Consider the following 23,070-nt stretch of genomic DNA (forward strand, 5'->3'; position numbering starts at 1 on the left):
AGGATGTGATTTTCAAATACACTGGACAATTTTATTCATCCCTGACTTGCCAACAGATCCACTCACACGGTATGTATACTGCAAACTGGTGTTTGCTATGCCTTGAACTTGTGGTTAAGGATTAAAAGATTGTGACTCAATCACTACAAGGTTACCAGGAAATAATGTAACTAGATTACATTTGATAGGTTAACAGACAAAAAAATATTTTATTAAAACCACTCATTTATAAAACCAAAGATGAATTCAATGAAAACAAAAGTTGCATTGAAAATTTGCAATTTAAGCTTTGATCCATTGTTAAATAATAAGTTTCAAGGACAGTGGCAAACATAAAACCAAGACTAAGATAGAAATCCTGAAAGACAAGATGCATTTTTTGAAGCAGCTCCCTCTGCTGCTTGGTTATGAAATTTCAAATCCATCATTCATTTGCAGGAGATTCAAATAGTAAGTTTATTTCTTGTGATCCACACTGACTACTTACATATTGTGGTTTCATTGTGCAGACTTTCCTATTCAATGCTAGAAATGTCAGTTACAAATTTTACAATGTGTTTTTATTTCACTAGGTGGGGGCTAATGGGTCACAAAGGAGAAAAATTTTAAGTCTCCTGTGCTGTGTACTATTTTCTGATTGTCAGCCATTTACCAGAAGTTTACTAATGCTACTCTAAGGTTAGGGCAAGAACATAAGAAATAGGAGCAGGAGTACACCATTTGGCCCCTTGAGCCTGCTCCGCCATTCAATAAGATCTTGGCTGATCTGACCTTGGCCTCAATCCCACTTTTCTGCCTTTTCCATTGTTCAGAGTCCCTGCTCCAAACTCAGTTCCCTGGCTACCAACTCCATCCCTTGCACTGACAACAGTCTGAGATTAAGCTAGTCTGTTCACAACCTTGGTGTCACATTTGACCACGAGATGTTTCCAACATCATATTTGTGCCATCACTAAGATGGCTATTTGCACCTCCGTACCATTGCTCAACTTCTCCCGTCTCAACTCATCTGGTATTGAAACCCTCGTCCCGGTCTTCTTTACCTCTAGACTTGACTATTCCAATGCACTCCGGGTTGGTCTCCCATATTCTACACTTTGTAAACTTTGTCATCCAAAATTCTGCTGCCCACATCCTGCTCCCCTATCACCCTTGTGCTCGCTGACCTACATTGGCTCCCGGTTAAGCAAAGTCTTGATTTTAAAATTCTCATCTACGTTTTCAAATCCCTCCATGGCCTTACCTCTCCCCATCTCTGTACTCTCCTCCAGCCTCACAACCCTTCAAGATATCTGCAGTCCTATAATTCTGACTTCTTGTGCATCCCCGATTTTAGTCGCTGCACCATTGGCAGCCACATCTTCAGTTGCCAAGACCCTATGCTCTGGAATACCCTCCCTGCCCCTCCACCTCACTTTCCTCCTTTAAGACACTCCTTAAAACATACCTTTCACCAAGCTTTTGGTCATCTAACATAATAGCTCCTTTTGTGACTCGGTGTCATACATTGTTTTATAACGTTCTTGTGAAGCACCTTGGGACGTTTTATTACGTTAAAAGCTCTATACAAGTTGTTGTTCCCAATAATCTCGGATTCCCTCATAGTTCAAAAATCTGTATCGCAGCCTTGAACATATTCCATGACCCAGCCTTCACTGCTCTCTTCCAAAGAGTCACGACCTTCTGAGAGAAGAAATGTCTCCTCATTTCCATGTTAAATGGGCAACCTGTTATTCTGAAACTATGCCCCCTAGTTCTAGATTCCCCAATGAGGGGAAAACATCCTCTCAGCAACTACCCTATCAAGACCTCTCAAACTTGTTTGAATCAATATCACTTCTCATTCTTCCAAACGATGAGTATAGGCCCAACGTTTCCTCATAAGACAAGCCCTTCAGCCCAAGAATCAAACTAGCGAACTTTCTCTGAACTGCCTCTAATACAAGTATATCCTTCCTTAAATAAAGAGACCAAAACTGTACACAGGTGTGGTCTCACCAACACACTGTACAGTTTTGGCAAGACTCCCTATGTTTATATCCCATCCCCCTTGCAATGAAGGCCAACATTCCATTGGCCTTCCTAATTACTTGCTAGATGTGCACGCTAATTTTTGGTGATTTATGTATGTGGATACCCAGATCCCTCTGTACTGCAGCATTTTGTAATCTCTATTTAAATGTTTTGCTTTTCTTTCTACCTATGTGGATAACCTCACATTTTTCCAAGTTTTACTGCATCTGCCAAATTTTTGCCCACTTAAGCAAACTTGTAGACTGTGTCCTCCTCGCAACTTGCTTTCCCATCTTTGTATTGTCAGCAAATTTGGCAATACACTCAGGCCCTTCATCCAAGTCATTAATATAGACTATAAATAGTTAAGTCCCCAGCACTGATCCCCATAACATTGCATAAGTTAGTTTGCCAACCTGAAAATGACCCATATATCCAGACTTTGTTCCCTGTTAGTTGGCCAATCCTCCACCAACACTAATATACTTCTAATACCATAAGACCTCTCATCTATGTGGTACCTTATCGAATGCCTTTTGGAAATCCAAATACACTACATCTACGGATTCTCCTTTTCCTACCCTGCACATTACATCTTCAAAGAACGCTAATGAAATTGTCCAACGCTATTTCCCTTTCATAAAACCATGTTGACTTTGCTTGATTATATAATGATTTTCTAAATGTCCTGCTACTACTTCCGTAATGATAGATTCCTGCCTTTTCCCAATGACAGATGTTAGGCTAACTGGCCTATAGGTTCCTGCTTTCTGTCTCCCTCCTTTTTTGAACAGGGGCGTTATATTTGCAGTTTTTCAATTCGCTGGGACCTTTCCACAGCTTTTGTCATTAATATTCCCTTCTTTGACATATAGTCAAAATTGGAATATGTATTCTGAAGAATCAGCAAACTAACATTATGTAGGCTCATGAACTTCTTTTTGGTTCACCTGTAAAGGGACAAAAGTTTTAATAGGGGGAGAAAAGCATGCTGGGAATAAATCATTTGACAGTTAACTACAAGAAATAAGCTTAAGTTTGAGAGAAATTGAAATCATCACCTGAATATTCTTGTGCATGAAAACAAATTGATTAGTACTGGCCTGCACAAGAGTACTTGGCTCACATTCCAGTTATTTTTCAAAAGTCACTATGCTTTAAAATCTTGTAACTGCTGAGGTGGTCAGTGGCAAGATTTACAGTGAATGAATAGTTGGTGCTGCTTTAAATATTGGTCAATATTTGCAATGTATTTTTGCCAATACTGAAATTGTTGGTAGGAATTTAATATAAAAGTACTTCCTCATCTAATCATTGTAAACTCTAGTCAAGATTAGATTTTTTTTAGATTAGAGATACAGCACTGAAACAGGCCCTTCGGCCCACCGAGTCTGTGCCGACCATCAACCACCCATTTATACTAATCCTACACTAATCCCACATTCCTATCAAACATCCCCACCTGTCCCTATATTTCCCTACCACCTACCTATACTAGTGACAATTTGTAATGGCCAATTTACCTACCAACCTGCAAGTCTTTTGGCTTGTGGGAGGAAACCGGAGCACCCGGAGGAAACCCACGCAGACACAGGGAGAACTTGCAAACTCCACACAGGCAGTACCCAGAATCGAACCCGGGTCCCTGGAGCTGTGAAGCTGCGGTGCTAACCACTGCGCCACTGTGCCGCCCTAGGCACACCTAGGTGTGGCATGAATTGTGTTTTTCCACAACCCTGTTTATTTTTAAATTGTTAAGTCAGGGTTAAGATTTTGCTAAAATCAGTTAGGCTAAAAATATTACAAAACAATTTGGCCATGAAAAAAACAACTAAATGATCAAAAGCATTTAAAGACCTCCATGGTGAAATAGGTTTAAAATATTTAAAATAACACGACTGATGGCACATTTCTATTTTTCTTCTCTGTGAAGTACCAAGTATGCATTGATTTGACATCTTCTGCGTGGTAAATACTCATTCCAAAAAGTATCAATTCAACTATTTTCACATATGACACAAGTGCATGTAAATAGTTAAGTTTCTCCTTTCACACAAAGGAGATACACTGAAAATACATTTTAGAAAGCTTTTATATTAAAGAATTCTATACTTCGAGTCACAAAGATGGAACCAAATTACATTAACCATATAATGTATATGGCATAAAGGACTATTAATATGAATAAGGCAGCTTGTGTTCCAAGCGGAGTTTCAGTCAGATGATAAAAACAGTAAATGTACTGGGTAAATTCTGAGATACGATTTGAAAATCACAAATAAAATCATTAAGTACTCCATGTTCACAACTCAATTGAAGATAGAATCAAAATGTCTGCTCCTCAGTTGCAAAATTTCCATGTACTTGAATCCCTGGTTGTGAATTTATTGCTGTTTACTGGGGAGGAAACTGCTCTGTTATCTCCATATTCTATTACCCTACTTCAAAATGAATGTTTCCTCTGTTTCAGCTATTGTTTTTACTGTGAGGCACTATCACATCGTTCTTCTTGATGGCTGATTTTCTGACTTTTATAGTGCAAGTTTATCAGCCTAGTGGTGCGTTCAAAGGAAAAAATGCATAACATTTACAAGTGTTTAAAGAATTTGAATAAAGTTTACTCTCCAAAAATTGCTATTTACAGACCCATTGAAAAACATGACATCTGTAAAAAGTTACTGTACAAATAAAAAAAATTCTAGTTCATGCTAAGACATTTTCAAAAATACATTAAAAGTTGTATAAAAATCAAAGTGTAAACACAATCAGTATCAAAAGTTTGAAATATTCACAAAATATACACTCATTTTGTATCAAAGAGGGTAGAACATGGTAGATGCAATTATGATTAGGAATTATATGGTTGTCCTGGTTTATGCTATACAAAGATTTCCTAAGTGTCATTCTCATCTCTGACTGCCTCTCTTTGTCATAGCTTCACGTATTTGTCTGTCAAGCTCACTGATAATACGATCCTCATGAGTGTATACTCCTGTCCTTAGTAAAGTGTCCCTCTCCTCTATGAGCCGTGCAAGATAATTGTCCAAGGCCTCATCTGGATGTTGAGCATGATCTCCAGCCTCCCTTCCACTGGCAGGGGCTCGGTGATCTGAAGATTCTTTTTTATCTTCTTGTAGTTTTAACCTGATTAAACACAAACAATGAGCAGAGAATTTTAAAAATCCATGAAAATAATAAACAATATTTCCTATGAGGCAAACAAAAAGTTTAAGCGCTACCTTAAAATACCAAATAGGAAGGTAGGTTGTTACGGCCAAGGCAGGAGGAATGTACAGTTTATTCTAGTTCCACTGCGCCACGTGTAACATGTATTTAAAATTTTTCCCACTTACTGATACGGTCAATCATGGACTCTATTATCCCAGAATAAAACATACCAACCAGGTTTTTTTAATAAACAAAATTATCAGTTTATTATAAAACCAGTCTTTACCAGTAATGAGGTAAAGCACAAACACACAGATTGAAATATTAAAGTTCCCTTTTTACCATAGCCCCTGACACACACACACATTGGTGTCCCAAATGCGTATAGACGGCGGTCACTTGGATCTTCCTAGAACAGTTCTTTCCAGGCTATGTTGAAGATCAGTTTGGTAGGCTTTCCAAGAAATGCAGCTACAGAGGCTTCAGCTAGGCCTTACAGCAGAAATGCGGCAACAGGTGTTTCAGTTCCAACACATTCAATGAGCAGGGTTTCTTCAAATGCATGAGGAAAGAGGAGACTGACACACTGGATATGCAACGTTTCTTTCCAAGAGAGAGACAAGCTGGGTTTTTCTTGGCAGGCAAAAACCAACTGCCTTTTGTAACAATTCAAAGTGAAAGTAAAAGCATTCCTGAAGTCTAGCCTCCTGACCAATATAAATCTTGACCTGTCACTTCTTTGTAAACATCTCCCCAAGTCAAAACAACAAGCTCCCTGCTGGCAGTTTATCTGAAAACACTAAGGGCTTGTTTACAAGCCAAGTCCAGGAATCCTCTCTGGTGACCTCTCTTAAAAAAAAAAAGCGCAAAGTTCAGCATCTCTGCCAGCTTCCAGATGAATCAATTCCATAATTCAACAAAAAGTCCTCAAAAACATATTTTACAAAAAAAAAGCAGCATTCTTGTACCAGTACCTGTTCAGCTCATTCCTAATCTTCTCCAATTCTTGTCGCTCTGTTTTAACCACTTCTTTCTCCTCAGCTGCCAGGTACCGCAGCCTCATATGTTCCAATTCTTGTTGTTGCTTCTTAAGTCGGGCCATGGCATTTTCCTGCTCACGCTGAAACAAAGAATTTTTTTTTTTAAATGAATATTTAGTTAACTAATTACTTTTCAGGTTTAGCAAACAGCTCATCAATCATTAATTGGGATTTGATTTTATTCAGCCACCTATTCATTGATAGTTTAACAATTTTGCATTTTTTAAAATCTGGATTACACACTTCACTAATTTTTTTAGGAAGCAACATTACTTCAATAGGAAATCTGATAATGAATCAAAAAGTTTAATTGCAACTTTATTACTTCTATTGCACAGTAATTCTGAACAAAAGACAACACTTTATCCCAATAAGCAACTTGTCAGCCAGTTATATTTGTAATTATCTTGATCAAATAGTAAATTATGCGCAAATTGCTAAACATTGGATTTTGCTATACAAGTAGCATTAAAGTGAACAGTGCTTTGTTATTCATGTATAGGACAGCAACTTCTGGCAAGCGCATAAGTGTAGTTAATATGGAAGTTGCTGTCTGAACATACTGCTCTTCCACAAGCTTCCCAAAAATGGAATCTCACTGTCTGACTCACCACTGAAATATACTGAACAGCATAGAGTTTCTGTGCCAGATTTGACATTCAATTTAATAATCTGACATTTTCTGAATCTTACTCTGCGCTGCTCATTAACAGTTTGTCAAGTTAATCAGTTAAGTACATACCCAGTTTCTTGCCCTGTTCACTCAGGTTCCCTATGCACTGGGGGATGCTGTAATTTTGGCTAGTTAGCTGACAGAAACTTCCAGTGCAAATGTCCACAGAAAATCAACACCGCTCTGAACAAAATCCGGCCCACAATGTTCCTGAAGCAGATTCTATTCATTAGTATCTTAATTAGAATTCTACTTGCACTCCAAACAAAAGTGAGTCTGGTGCTAAAGTTATTCCATAATTACAATAGAAAATAAGTGAAAAAATCCTTTTGGTTCTCTCTCCAATATCAGCAGAAAAATCAGTTTGGTAATGTGGTTCCCTACTGACTAAAAGGAATGATGATCAAGGCACAAGTCTATGTTAATTTAATTAAGGATGCTTGGTTATTAAAACACACTGCCTTTTGAGAACAGCCTGTGGGATATTATCAGATTTTGGTTTGATATTGAGGACGGAGGGTGAAGACTATGCGTAGCTCACGCTTACAATCAGCTCATCAGGCAGCAGTAGGAATGATACGCTGTTGAAAAATTGTCTCGCTCTTCCAGCACAAGGATATTAACCAGCAAAATCATTCTTTGAAAGGAGGAGAGAAAATTGAACAGTTGAAAAACAATACCCCACAATCTTAACTTTGTGCAACTTTGGCAATATGAAAGTCACAGGCTTTCAAAATGAGGTACATAAATGGATACACAAGTTCAGATTACTGATCATCTAGGTTAGACATGCTATGGACGAAGAGCACAGCAGAAAACTGAGTTCTGTTTTTGCACTTCTCTATTGTTTTCACTCACTAGCACATCATTGAGTGTTACTTAAACGGATGACAGAGGATAAGCAATGGCAAACATTCAAAGAGCGCATGGATGAACTGCAAAAGTTGTTTATTCCTGTCTGGCGCAAAAGTAAAACGGGAAAGGTAGCCAAACCATGGCTTACAAGGGAAATGAGAGCGAGGATTAGATCCAAGGAAGAGGCATACAAATTCGCCAGAATAAACAACAGACCCGAGGATTGGGATCAGTTTAAAATTCAGAAAAGGAAGACCAAGGGATTGATTAAGGACGAGAGTAAGCTTGCGGGGAACATAAAAACTGACTGTAAAAGTTTCTATAGGTATGTGAAGAGAAAAAGATTGGTGAAGACAAATGTTTTATGGACAAAAACAGGGGGAATTTATTATGGGGAACAAAGAAATGGCTGACCAACTAAATGCATACTTTGGTTCTGTCTTCACAAAGGTGGACACAAATATTATACCAGAAACGTTGGGGAACACAGGGTTTGGTGAGAGAGTAACTGAAGGAAATCAGTGTAAGTAGAGAAATGGCGTTGGGGAAATTGATAGGATTGAAGGCTGGTAAACCCAAAGGGCCTGATAATCTCCATCCCACAGTACTTAAGGAAGTGGCCCTAGAAATAGTGGATGCATTGGTGGTCATATTCCAAGATTCTATAGACTCTGGAACAGTTCCTACAGATTGGAGGGTAGCTAATGTAACCCCACTATTTAAAAAGGGAGGTAGAGCGAAAACACGTAATTGTAGATTAGTCAGCCCGACGTCGGTAGTGGGGAAAATTCTAGAGTCCATTATCAAAGATTTTATAGTAGAATACTTGGAGAACAGTGGTAGAATCGGACAGAGTCAGCATGGATTTACGAAAGGGAAATCATGCTCGACAAATCTACGAGAATTCTTCGGGGATGCGAATAGTACAGTTGATGAGGGGGAGCCAGTGGATGTGGTTTATTTGGATTTTCAGAAGGCTTTCGACAAAGTCCCACATAAGAGATTAGCGTGTAAAATTAAAGCGCATAGGATTGGGGGTAGTGTATTGTGATGGATAGAAAATTGATTGGCGGACAGGAAACAAAAAGTAGGTATAAATGGGTCTTTTTCCGAATGGCAGGCAGTGACTAGTAGGGTACCTAGGACCCCAGCTATTCACAATATATATTCAGGATTTAGACGAGGGAACTAAATGTAATATCTCCAAATTTGCAGAGGACACAAAACTGGGTGGGAGGGTGAGTTGTGAGGAGGATGCAGAGAGGCGTCAGGGTGATTTGGACAAGTTGAGTGAGTGGGAAATGCATGGCAGATGCAGTATAATGTGGATAAATGTGAGGTTATCCACTTTGGTAGCAAAAACAGGAAGGCAGATTATCTGAACGGCTATAAACTGAGAGAAGGGAATATATGAGACCTGGGTGTTCTTGTACACCAGTCGCTGAAAGTAAGTATGCAGGTGCAACAGGTGGTAAAAAAGGCAAATGTTATGTTGGCCTTCATAGCGAGAGGATTAGAGTACAGGAGCAGGGATGCCTTGCTGCAATTATACAGGGCCTTGGTGAGCCCACACCTGGAATATTGTGTGCAGTTTTGGTCTCGTCATCTGAGGAAGGATGTTCTTGCTATAGGAGGAGTGCAGCGAAGGTTTACCAGACTGATTCCTGGGATGGGGAGACTGAAGTATGAGGAGAGATTGAGTCGGTTAGGATTATATTCACTGGAGTTCAGAACAGCGAGGGGGATCTCATAGAAACCTATAAAATTCGAACAGGACTTGACAGGGTAGATGCAGGAAAGATGTTCCTGATGGTGGGGGAGTCCAGAACCAGGGGTCATAGTCTAAGGATACGGGATAAACCTTTCAGGACTGAGATGAGGAGAAATTACTTCACCCAGAGAGTGGTGAGCCTGTGGAATTCGCTACCACAGAAAGCAGTTGAGGCCAAAACATTGTATGTTTTCAAGAAGGAGGTAGATACAGCTCTTGGGGTGAAAGGGATCAAAGGATATGGGGAGAAAGCGGGAACAGGTCACTGAGTTGGACGATCAGCCATGATCATAATGAATGGCGGAGCAGGCTCGAAGGGCCTACTCCTGCTCCTATTTTTTTAATGTTTGTGTTAAGTGTTTTAGAAACCAGCAAAAGACCACCAAAAGGATGCTAAAAATGGAAAAAATAAAATGAGAGTAAACTAACCAGTAATATAACAGATTGTAAGAACTTTTATAGGTATATCAAAAGGAAGAGAGTAGCTAAAGTAAGCATTGATCCCTTGGAAGCAGAGACAAGAGAAATTATCATGGGGAATGAGGAAATGGCAGAGGTATTGAACAAATAATTTCTGTCCGTCTTCATAGCAGAAGACACAAGTTCCATACCAGAAATAGATTGTAACTTAGGGGCTAAAAAGAGTGAGGAAATTAAGCAAATTCGTATCAGCAGAGAAAAAGAATTGGAGAAACTTAAAGGACTAAAATCTGACAAATCTCCAGGACCTGATGGTCTACATCCTAGGGTTCTGAGAGATAGCTACAGATATAGTGGATGCACTAGCTATGATTTGCCAAAATTCCTTAGATTCTGGAATAGTTCCATCAGATTGGAAATTGGAAAATGTTACACTGTTTTCAAGAAAGGAGGGAGAGAGAAAACAGGGAACTACAGGCCAGTTAGCCTATCAGTTGTTGGGAAAATGCTGGAATCTATTATTAAGGAAGTCTTAACGCACTTAGAAAAGCACAGTATGATTAGAACAAGTCAACATGGTTTTACTAAAGGGAAGTGCTGCTTGAAAAATTTATTAGAGATTTTTGAGGAAATAACTAGTAGGGTAGATAAAGAGGAGCCAGCAGTAGTAGTATATCGGCATTTCCAAAAGGCATTCGACAGGTTAAGTAGTGGGCAACAAGATGGCAAATGGAGTAGAATGCAGGGAAATATGAAGTTATGAACTTTGGTCATAAGAACAGAAAAGCAGAATTTTTTTTTTTTAAACAAGGTATGCAACTTGTCAGTGTCGATGTTCAAAGAGACTTGGGTGCACTTGTACAAGGAACATAGAAAGTTAACATGCAGGTACAAGAAGCAATTAGGAAGGCAAATGGCATGTCGGGCCTTTATTGCAAGGGGATTGGAGTACAGGAATAAGGAAGTATTGCTACAATTGTACAGGTTTTTGGTGAGACCACATCTAGAATATTATGTGCAATTTTGGTCTCCACATTTAAGGAAGGATATACTTGCATTGGAGGCAGTACAGCAAAGGTTCACTAGATTGGTCCCTGGGATGAGGGGTTTATGTCCTATGATGAGGTCTGTATTCGTTGGAGTTTAGAAGTACGAGAGGTGATGTCATTGAAACATACAAGATTCTAAGGGGGCTGTATAGGGTAGACAGATTATTTCCGCTGGTTGGGGAATCTAAAACACTGGGGCACAGTCTAAGGATGAGGGGCTGAGATGAAATTGGGCCTATATTCTCTGGAATTTAGAAGAATGAGAAGCGATCTAATTGAGACATACAAGATTCTGAAAGGGGTGATAAGGTAGATGCTGAGAGATTGTTCCCACTAGTCGGGGAATCACGAACACGGGGACACAGTCTCAGGATAAGGGGTCAATCATTCAGGACTGAGATGAGGAGAAATTACTTCACTCAAAGGATTGTGAATCTTTGGAATTCTCTACCCTGGAGGGTTGTGGATGCTCCATCGTTGAATACATTTAAGGCTGGGATGGACAGATTTTTGGTCTCTCATGGAATCAAGGGGCGGGAAAGTGGAGTTGAATCCTAAGTTCAGCCATGATAGTTTTGATTGGTAGAGCAGGCTCAAAGGGCCATCTGATCTACTACTGCTCCTATTTCTTCTGTTCTTGTGTATTTCTGACTCTGTACATTAATGAGGCCTACGTTGTGATAATGGCAATGTTTTCATTTGGGCAGATGACACCATCTTTCAGAAGTTCTAACAGGGATAAACCAAGATTCTGTCAAAGTTTGCTGAGGGACACCAACAAAGAAAAGTTTGAAAAATGATTCAACAGTTGACAATAAGCTTGGTAGAGATAGTCACTTCCGTAATAGGTAATCTGGCAAAAATATTTAATGTATTAACGTATAACATTACTTCATCTGGAATGCTGCATCACACTGAAATGTTACTTCAGATTTTGTACAACGTTAAAGAGAACATAGAACAAGATAGATTACCTGAAGACCAAAATGTTTTTTTTTCTCTTTTTTGCAGGGGGTGCGGTTGTGAGGGGGAGTTGAATTCAACAACATCTTGCTTTCTCACTTTCGTTACCACATTCTAACTATGGTGAAAACACAGCTGAATGATGACTTAATGCATCTAACTTCATTAACACTTAGTGCTGATACCATAGTTACTGGATACATTTGGAGTACAGATCCAACTAAAAAGGAACTTACTTAACTGAAAGTCAGGACAACCGGATATGATAAGAATATCAGTTACTGGTTTCTTTTCCAGCTCACATCATTCACCTGTATATGCATCACTTTTTAAGTCCTCCCCACATTCATTCTCTCACAATATTATCACTACAGTTCTCTGCTGCAACATTTCAATACTACATTATTTCTTACATTAAAACAAATAGTCAGTAAAAATCCTAAGTTATCTTCAAAACACATTAACAGACAAATCTGTTCCTTTAATGTTATGGATTACTATTTCCATCAACTACAAAAGCATCACTATTTCTGCAAGGAGACATTTAACGTCTCAACCAAGAAATCTGAAACACTATCTTTTTAATATTTGTAAAGATCCAGAATTACTTAAAAATAACAATCAGAATGGTTATCAATAGCAAATTAGTGACTTTCATTTCCAAAGCATTGTGAAAATGCTATACTTTGAAATGAGGATTACAGTTCTGCACCCTATCTGTGCTGTCATTTCTAGGATTCCAACTTAAAAAATCACGAATAAACCTCGAGGTTGCAGTTTTCAATCTTGTGGATTTAATAATTTCATATAGTGGCAAACCCCAAGCAGAATGTTGTTAACCATACAATTCTACCAGCTGAATTACTTACAAATGTTGATAACCAAAAGAAATAACTAAATGTGCACACCATACTTCAAGGCCACCACATGGTTTCACAGTAGGAACAGCCAAGATGTTTGAAACAATAGGTTAAACTTTTATAAAGAGATTTATTTCATTCCAAAAATGTAGTATAAAATGGTATGTAGCTGATGTTAGAAGACACCTAGTGATATTATCTATTGATATGTTCAATCACCAGGCTTTGAAGTTATTGACTGCATTAATTTTATTAATATTTAAAATAGAAAATGGTCACCAGATTAAAAAAAACAAAATTGTCCCTTACAGGTGCCACTGTTAAGAGGTCTCTCTACCAAGTAAATAAACATCTTAACTTGGCAGTACGGCTCATAAATCTCAAGAGGAGTTGTAAACACGTGCCTATTAGACTAAACAATGGTCAAACACTGGCCACTGCATACTGATTGCTAAGCTGTAGGAAGAACCCTTGGCAGAAGCTGAAAAACTCAAGTGTAGTTTTCAGAAAATAACCCAGAGTTGACAAGAGGATAGGAGGGCCTGGATGACTTCAAGACATTGTTTTCACATAAAACTGGACCTTAAAGTGCTTTTTAAAGGAAATTTACAACAGATCTTTGGCCAAATTGCTCAGAAATTAATCAGTTTAATTATTTAGAGTGGAGAACGCTGAAGATTGGGGGGAGGGGCACAAGAGCAGGCAATATATTCTAGTTGCCAGGAAGCAATATCTTTAGCCTTCAGAAATCAAAGCTTGCAAACTTATTTTTCAAAAATGCACTGCAGGAACAAAATTAACACACAAAATGAACACAGACTGCTTTGTCAGCACAATGTGTAACTGTTGTGGTCAAAATTGTTATTCCAAACTTTCAGTTGTAACAAGCATGCCTTCACATTGATGGTCTGATACAAAAAAACTCAACGATGCAACACATTCAATCTCAAGGAGGCTGCAGCTGGATATTGTCATTAACATTTTATTAGGGAATTTTGATATTTCCTTCTGCATGCAATGGTTTATGGAAATATTTTGACAAAACTCTACAAAGGTTTGGGAGTTTCAAGACACTGGCTGAGATTTTAGACCTACCGTGATTCAATAATAGTGTGTGGCGAGAGAAAAAAAGGGCTAGTAATGTTTTGACACTGTTTATGAAAAAATATTTTTAAAATGATTTATAGAACTCTTGAAAGTTCAAATCAAATGAGATTTCTGCAGCTGAAGAAATACTCATATTTCAAGAAAATATTGCAACAAATGCAGGGTTTGTGGGTCTTAATCACGAAACTGTCAAATACCTGCTCAGATAATGCATATTAATGTACTGTCTGCAGTGTTACCATGGTCAATTCCATTTTTGTTTTCCGAACAGAATGGTAACATCGGAAGACACTTTAGAAGCTTGCTCTACAGAGCCACGGAGTGGTCAGATCCTAAAACTAGTGAAAAATTAAATTGTCAACATTTTCCCTTCAGTTTGCCAATCATTCACAATGATAAATTTTGACAGAATAGTGTGATGAAATAGTGACTAAAATGTGTACCAAGTGTGTATAGTACATTAGATTTTTAGGTCCACAGATGCAAACTACTGAAAAGGGCTTCCACTGTTCAGCCATATGAGCCTGAAATTATACTGACATGGCAAAAAGAACACATTTTTCCCCTCCACCTCCTGAAGATATAAACTGCTTTCTTGGTTGTGTCCCACATTCACCCTTTAGTACTTTGCACAAGTGTCTGTTGCATGTACGAGAACCTTGACACTTATGTTACCGCTCAACCAGAAGGTAAAGGTCTGCTACCCGACCCAAACAGACCCCCAATGTTAATTTAATTTTTGGACTAGAAAGGTGGTTTTGTTAGTTATTTTAAGGTTGTGCAGATCAGCAACAAAGTGAAATGTGAAATGTGGAAGTTAAGTTAACTGATGGTCAGGTCAGGCACGGGAAAAAATGGAAGGGCTCGGGCGGTGTCGGATGTGGTTCTGTCGGGCTTGGGTTAGGTTTTTTTTTTGCAGACCCGAGCAGGCCTTTACCAGAAGGGAACTTAAATCACAGCTGAACCAATCTTGTCATCTTTTGTTGTTCACATACTTGGGACAAATAATTTATACTTCATCACTCCCTAATCCAAGAGTAGTAAAGCCAAATGTAACTTGTGCACATTCACGCTGGCTGAGGTGGCTAACTCAGTACAAACCGGCTACACAATGTAAATCCACTGACCCATCAGAGTAGTATCTTTTACTTAAAATTAAGAAAATCATAAAAACCATCATGTACATTGTGTTGACATCCTTCCATCTACAAAAGATGATGCACATGCAGCAAACAATCCATTTAGGTGGGGTGGTTGGGGGTCTTCTCTTGGTGCCACCTTTGCTGATAGCTGTGAAGGCCAACCTCGAGAGGAAGGGTCTGCCACAAGTGCCACACGTGAAGCTGCCAAGTGACGCTGTGAGTTGCTGTTTTCGGTGTTGGTGTCTGTTGCCAAGCTGCTGTATCAACTGGTCATTGTGATTGTGCACACCAGTCCACAGGATGTGCCGTCAGTTCCCTTTCAGCAGCTGGTTACTCCGACGTGAGACAGTCGACTTTTAGGGCCTTGAAGTCACGCTTGCAAACTGCGTAAGCAGCATGCGATAGACAGAGCTAAGCGATCCCATAACCAACGGATCAGATCGAAGCTCTGCAGTCCTGCCACATCCAGCCGTGAATGGTGGAGGACAATTAAACAACTAACTGGAAGAGGTGGCTCCACAAATATCCCCATCCTCAATGATGGGGGAGCCCAGCACATCAGTGCGAAAGATAAGGCTGAAGCATTTGCAACAATCTTCAGCCAGAAGTGCCGAGTTGATGATCCATCTCGGCCTCCTCCTCAAGTCCCCAGCATCACAGATGGCAGACTTCAGCCAATTCGATTCACTCCGTGTGAAATCAAGAAATGACTGAAGGCACTGGATACTGCAAAAGCTATGGGTCCTGACAATATTCCGGCAATAGTACTGAAGACCTGTGCTCCAGAACTTGCTGCGTCCCTAGCCAAGCTGTTCCAGTACAGCTACAACACTGGCATCTACCCTGCAATGTGGAAAATCGCCAAGGTATGTCCTGTACACAAAAAGCAGGACAAGTCCAACCCGGCCAATTACCGCCCCATCAGCCTACTCTCAATCATCAGTAAAGTGATGGAAGGTGTCATCAACAGTGCCATCAAACAGCACTTGCTTAGCAATAACCTGCTCGGTGACGCTCAGTTTGGGTTCCGCCAGGGCCACTCAGCTCCTGACCTCATTACAGCCTTGGTTCAAACATGGACAAAAGAGCTGAACTCAAGAGGTGAGGTAAGAGTGACTGCCCTTGACATCAAGGCAGCATTTGACCGAGTATGGCATCAAGGAGCCCTAGCAAAACTGAGGTCAATGGCAATCAGGGGAAAAACCCTCTGCTGGCTGGAGTCATACCTAGCGCAAAGGAAGATGGTTGTGTTTGTGGAGGTCAATCATCTGAGCTCCAGGACATCACTGCAGGAGTTCCTCAGGGTTGTGTCCTGGGCCCAACCATCTTCAGCTGCTTCATCATCAATAACCTTCCTTCAATCATAAGGTCAGAAGTGGGGATGTTCGCTGATGATTGCACAATGTTCAGCACTATTCGTGATTCCTCAGATACTGAAGCAATCCATGTAGAAATGCAGCAACACCTGGACAATATCCAGGCTTGGGCTGATAAGTGGAAAGTAACATTCGCGCCACAGAAGTGCCAGGCAATGACCATCTCCAACAAGAGAGAATCTAACCATCTCCCCTTGACATTCAACGGCATTACCATCGCTGAATCCCCCACTATCAACATCCTAGGGGTTACCATTGACCAGAAACTGAACTGGAGTGGCCATATAAATACCGTGGCTACAAGAGCAGGTCAGAAGCTAGGAATCCTGAGGCGAGTAACTCACCTCCTGACTCCCCAAAGCCTGTCCACCATCTACAAGGCACAAGTCAGCAGTGTGATGGAATACTCTCCACTTGCCTGGATGGGTGCAGCTCCAACAACATTCAAGAAGCTCAACACCATCCAGGACAAAGCAGCCAGCTTGATTAGCACCCGATCTACAAACATTCACTCCCTCCACCACCGACGCACAGTGGTAGCAGTGTGTACCATCTACAAGATGCACTGCAGCAACGCATCAAGGCTCCTTAGACAGCACCTTCCAAACCCGCGACCTCTACCAACTAGAAGGACAAGGGCAGCAAATACATGGGAACACCACCACCTGCAAGTTCCCCTCCAAGTCACACACCATCCTGACTTGGAACTACATCGCCGTTCTATCACTGTCGCTGGGTCAAAATCCTGGAACTCCCTTCCTAATGACACTGTGGGTATACCTACCCCAAATGGACTGCAGTGGTTCAAGAAGGCAGCTCACCACCACCTTCTCAAGGACAATTAGAGATGGGCAATAAATGCTGGCCTGGCCAGCGTTGCCCACATCCCATGAATGAATTTTTTTAAAAATCCTTGAAGCGGAGCTATGGCCACCCCACTTGTCATATGGCCCTAGCTACCTCACCACACAGAAGGTCCTCGGGTACGCCACCATCTTCCATCCTGTGGACGTATCCGATCCACTGAAGCTGCCTCGGTTTGATTAGTGCCAACACACTTGGGAGCTTAGCCTTTGAGAGGACTGCCACATTTGTGATTTTGTACTGGCAGAATATACCCACAATGTGCTGCAGACATCGAAGATGGAAATTATTGAGCTTTTTCTGATAGCTGTAAATCACCCATGTTACACAGACATCAGCAAGGTGCTGAGAACAGTGGCTTTATAAACCATCAGCTTGGTATTATCCCAATCCTAATTTGCGAGTCGGCCAAAGGTGGTAGCTGCTTTCCCGGTGTGTATCTAGCTCTGCATCAAGGGACAGATTGTCTGTCACCATGGACCCAAGTAGCAGAATTTTCTAACACTTCCAGTGAGGTGTTATTTAGTGAGATCAGGGATGGAGATGCAACACCTCCCACTGCCCTGAATCGCATACGACATTACGAATTAGAAGCAGAAGTAGACCATTCAGCTCATCGAGCCTGCACTGCCATTTAATTAGATCAGGGCTGATCCGTTTGTCTCGAATTCCACACCCCCATCTACCCCCGATAATCTTTGATTCCCTTGCCCAACAAGAATCTACCTCCGCCTTGAAAATATTCAATGACCCCGCCTCCACCACCTTCTGAGGCAAAGCATTCCAAAGTCGCACAACCTTCAGAAAAAAATTTTGCCTCGTCTTTGCCCTAAAAGGGTGACACCTAATTTTAAAAATAGTGCCCCCCCCCCCCCCCACCACCACAAAGCTCTGGACTCAGCCACAAGAGGAAATATCTCAGCCACAAGAGGAAATATCTCAGCCACAAGAGGAAATATCTCAGCCACAAGAGGAAATATCTCAGCCACAAGAGGAAATATCTCAGCCACAAGAGGAAATATCTCAGCCACAAGAGGAAATATCTCAGCCACAAGAGGAAATATCTCAGCCACAAGAGGAAATATCTCAGCCACAAGAGGAAATATCTCAGCCACAAGAGGAAATATCTCAGCCACAAGAGGAAATATCTCAGCCACAAGAGGAAATATCTCAGCCACAAGAGGAAATATCTCAGCCACAAGAGGAAATATCTCAGCCACAAGAGGAAATATCTCAGCCACAAGAGGAAATATCTCAGCCACAAGAGGAAATATCTCAGCCACAAGAGGAAATATCTCAGCCACAAGAGGAAATATCTCAGCCACAAGAGGAAATATCTCAGCCACAAGAGGAAATATCTCAGCCACAAGAGGAAATATCTCAGCCACAAGAGGAAATATCTCAGCCACAAGAGGAAATATCTCAGCCACAAGAGGAAATATCTCAGCCACAAGAGGAAATATCTCAGCCACAAGAGGAAATATCTCAGCCACAAGAGGAAATATCTCAGCCACAAGAGGAAATATCTCAGCCACAAGAGGAAATATCTCAGCCACAAGAGGAAATATCTCAGCCACAAGAGGAAATATCTCAGCCACAAGAGGAAATATCTCAGCCACAAGAGGAAATATCTCAGCCACAAGAGGAAATATCTCAGCCACAAGAGGAAATATCTCAGCCACAAGAGGAAATATCTCAGCCACAAGAGGAAATATCTCAGCCACAAGAGGAAATATCTCAGCCACAAGAGGAAATATCTCAGCCACAAGAGGAAATATCTCAGCCACAAGAGGAAATATCTCAGCCACAAGAGGAAATATCTCAGCCACAAGAGGAAATATCTCAGCCACAAGAGGAAATATCTCAGCCACAAGAGGAAATATCTCAGCCACAAGAGGAAATATCTCAGCCACAAGAGGAAATATCTCAGCCACAAGAGGAAATATCTCAGCCACAAGAGGAAATATCTCAGCCACAAGAGGAAATATCTCAGCCACAAGAGGAAATATCTCAGCCACAAGAGGAAATATCTCAGCCACATTCACCCTGTCAAGACTGTTTAGGATCTTATATACTTCAGTCAAGTCTCCCCTCACTCTTCTAAACTCCAGTGAAAAAAAGCCCAGTCTATCCAACCTTTCCTCATAAGGCAACCCACTTATTCCAGGTATCAATCTAGTAAACCTTCTCTGAACTGCCTCCAACGCATTCACATCCTTCCTTAAATAAGGAGACCAAAACTGCACACAGTATTCAAGATCTGGTCTCACCAATGCCCTGTTTAACTGAAGCATAACATCCATACTTTTATTTTCAATTCCTCTCTTAATAAAGGATAGCATTCCATTAGCCTTCTATATTACTTGCTGTACTTGCAAACTAACCTTTTACGACTCATGCACGAGAACACTTGGATCCCTCCGCACCTTGGAATTATTCAATTGTTCCACCTTTCAGAAATACTCTGCTGTTTTATTCTTCCTACCAAAGTGAACAACTTCATATTTTCCCACATTATACTCCATCTGCCAGATTTGTGCCCACTCACTCAACCTATGTCAGTCTGCAACCTCATGTCCTCTTCACAACATACTTTCCTACCTACCTTTGTCACCTGCAAATTTTACTACCATGCCATCGCTCCCCTCATCTAAGTCATTGATATAACTGGTAAAAAGTTGAGACCCCAGCACAGACACGAGGGTCTCCACACGTCACATCCTGCCAATCAGAAAAGGACCCATTTATGCGTACTCTCTGTTTTCTGCCAGCCAACCAATCTTCGAGCCATGCTAATATGTTAACCCTACACCATGAGCTCCTACTTTGCACAATAACCTTTTATGTGGCACCTTGTCAAATGCCTTCTGGAAATCCAAGTACAGGACATCAACAGGCTCCCCTTTATCCACAGCGCATGTTACTCCTTCAAAGAACTCCAATGACTTAGTTAAACATGACTTCCCTTTCACAAAAACATGCTGACTATTCCTGATTATCTTGGTTTTTCTAAATGCCCAGCTATAGCCTCCTTAATGATCGATTCCAACACCTTCCCCACAACAGACATCAAGCTAACTGGCCGATAGTTACCAGTTTTCTGCCTCCCCACCCCTTCTTGAGTAGAGGGGTTATATTTACTTTCCAGTCTGATGGAACCTTTCCAAAATCTAGTGAATTTTGAAAAATTATCAATGCATCTACTACCTCATTAGCCACCTCTTTTAAGACCCTAGGATGAAGTCCATCGGGAACAGGGGGCTTGTCAGCCCGCAGCTCCATTAGTTTGGTCAGTATCACTTCCTTGGTGTTTGTAATTTCACCAAGTTCCTCTCTTCCTTCCACCATAGATTTACTGGAATGTTTTTATCATCTATACTGAAGACAGAAGCAAAATATTTGTTCATTTCATCCACCATTTCCTTATTATCTATTAACTCTCCATTCTCACTCTCTAGAGGACCAACACTCACTTAACTTACTCACCTTTTTAAATACCTGTAGGAACTCTTGCTATCCGTTTTTACATTTCTAGCTCGCTTCCTCTCATACTCTAATTTCTTTCTCCTGATTAACCTTTTAGTTTTTCTCTGCCGTTCTTGATATTCTGACAAATCATCTGACCTGCCACTCATCTTTGCACAACTATATGCCTTTTCCTTAAGTTGATGCTTTCCTTAACTTCTTTAGTTAACCACGGATGAATTTTTTATAGCAGGAATATACTTATTCGGAGTTTTCTGAAATATCCCCTTAAATGTCTGCCACTGCTTCTCAATAGATCTAACTCCTAGCCTAGTAACCCAGTTCACTTCAGCTAGCTTAGCTTTCATGCCCACATAGTTGCCCTTAAATAAGTTTAAAATATACTGGTATTCAGAAACAAATTCTTGAATATCTCAACTGCCAAAGGGTCTGAATATACGCTCGAGAAATGATCTACAATCTCACAAAACATGGTTTGCCAAAGAAAAATGCTTTTGTTGCAGCTTCAAAGTATTTCAAAAATCTATAACTTATTAAAATAAAATAACATTCTAACAAAGTGTGTTCAATGTAAATCTATTCTAAAGCATTTCAGTTTTTGCAGAATATTTACTGCTACAGTTAACACCAAGAACATTCCAGGTGAAGGCTGAATCCTCAAGGCCACCTTCTTTAATGACTTCCTGCAGCAGCAATTCAAAATTACATCTCATACGATGTTTATTTCTCAATTATATACAGTAATGATTTTACAATGTAATTGTTCAGTACAGCCCTGTTGGGAGCAGATGATTATGGCTATTTTGTTTGACTGTTTAAAGTAGTGCAGATTAGCAGAGACCCACAAAACATCTGCAGTGAAATTAGTATCTTTATTGCACCAGCACATCTTAAAATCCCCATCCCATGTCATCCCTTTGACACATACCCACTCCTTTCCTTTCATCCCAACTTTCCCAATTCAAAAAGACCTTTTTTGCTTTGCAACATGGAACTTAGAAACAATCATCCAAGCCGCAGTACTTTCAAAGGTGACAGATGTAAACTAACAGCTACGTTACCTGTTTTAGCCGTGCTAACTCTTTCAAGGCTCGCCCCCACTGCTGTTTATAATGTAGCTTGGATTTTGTGGCTGATTCCAATTTCCTCTCAAATTCCACCTAATAAAAAAGGTCAAAGGCTGAAATCATAAAGCTGAGATTGAGATATTACTAATAAAAACAATTTTTGTCTTCAGGAAGGAGATCTTAATATTCCACATAAATATTATGGGACAGTCAACTTTCTGGCATAAATGGGATGAATTTAATTTTTAAAACTACTTTTGCATAGCATTCACTTCAGAAGTAATTAATTTCTTGTAAGTTCAGACAGTTGAAATAAACATTTTAGTCAGTAAAGCAAAACGAACTATAATCAGATGCATTTATACTTGGAGGGTCCAACTGTTAGCATTCCAGATTTGTAATAGTATATTTCAAGAGCTTACAAAGTTGGAAAACAAACTATTAGAAATCTGCTGAAATGGGAACTTGAGCAGGAAATTGAAGAGGACTGCAATAGTTTGAATTTATCAAGGATGGGGTTCCTGGACATGAATCAAGCTGGTTGGGACAGATCAATGATAGCAAGTGTGATGTTGATGATCCAACGACCAGCTTTTTTTCCCCTAGTTTTCATCTTTGGAGCATTTTTTTGGGTTAAAAGTGGAGAGAAATAAGTAAAATCTTGTTAATAGCTACCACTCAGTGTACATTAAATTTGGCCTGAACTGTACTGCAGCTGTAGCCTAAAGGTGGATGAATGCCTTCCCTTTGTCAGTTTGCTCAGAAATTGAATCAAATCAGACATTCAAATATATTGCTCAATGCATTTCAAAGTATTTACACACCAAATGTGTTACAAAGATGGGACGTGACACTATTCATTGAAACAGTAATCAAAATCACTATCACAGGTACTGAAGCAATAAATGACTCGTCCAGGGAACAATTCCATTCCTTCCTCCAAAATGCAAGGTAACTTTACGACGTGCAGAAAGAAATCCATTCAGATTTATCTTTGGGACTTAAACAACCCCACTCTCCCCCACCACCATAAGTTTACCATGGTTAATAGTGATAGGCTACTGCTGGAATAAAATGAGTAAAAGGAGTTAAGCATTCTTGAAGCCTTAGTTTTCTTCATCGCCATGTTATTAATTAAAATAGCTATCAAAATTTTGTGGGAATGCATGGAAGTTGAAAATGATGTACAAAGGTGAACTTTACAGATGAAGTGCTA

At 40.2% G+C, this 23,070-nt stretch overlaps 1 protein-coding gene across 3 annotated transcripts in view; it reads right to left on the minus strand.

The window, feature by feature from the left end:
- Positions 1 to 266: 266 nt before the first annotated feature.
- The window catches only part of cep120 (centrosomal protein 120), a 130,156-nt gene continuing 107,352 nt past the window's right edge, over positions 267 to 23,070 (minus strand). For all 3 annotated transcript variants that reach the window (XM_068029921.1, XM_068029922.1, XM_068029920.1), the window contains 3 exons: positions 21,849 to 21,947; positions 6,156 to 6,301; positions 267 to 5,157 (listed from right to left, as the gene is read on the minus strand). In XM_068029921.1, the coding sequence (XP_067886022.1) occupies positions 4,920 to 5,157; positions 6,156 to 6,301; positions 21,849 to 21,947 (483 nt within the window). In that variant the 3' untranslated portion in view covers positions 267 to 4,919. The remainder of the gene's footprint in view (positions 5,158 to 6,155; positions 6,302 to 21,848; positions 21,948 to 23,070) is intronic.

The sequence above is a fragment of the Heterodontus francisci genome, chromosome 4 (genome assembly GCF_036365525.1).
Source record: "Heterodontus francisci isolate sHetFra1 chromosome 4, sHetFra1.hap1, whole genome shotgun sequence".
In the NCBI taxonomy this organism is placed as follows: domain Eukaryota; kingdom Metazoa; phylum Chordata; class Chondrichthyes; order Heterodontiformes; family Heterodontidae; genus Heterodontus; species Heterodontus francisci.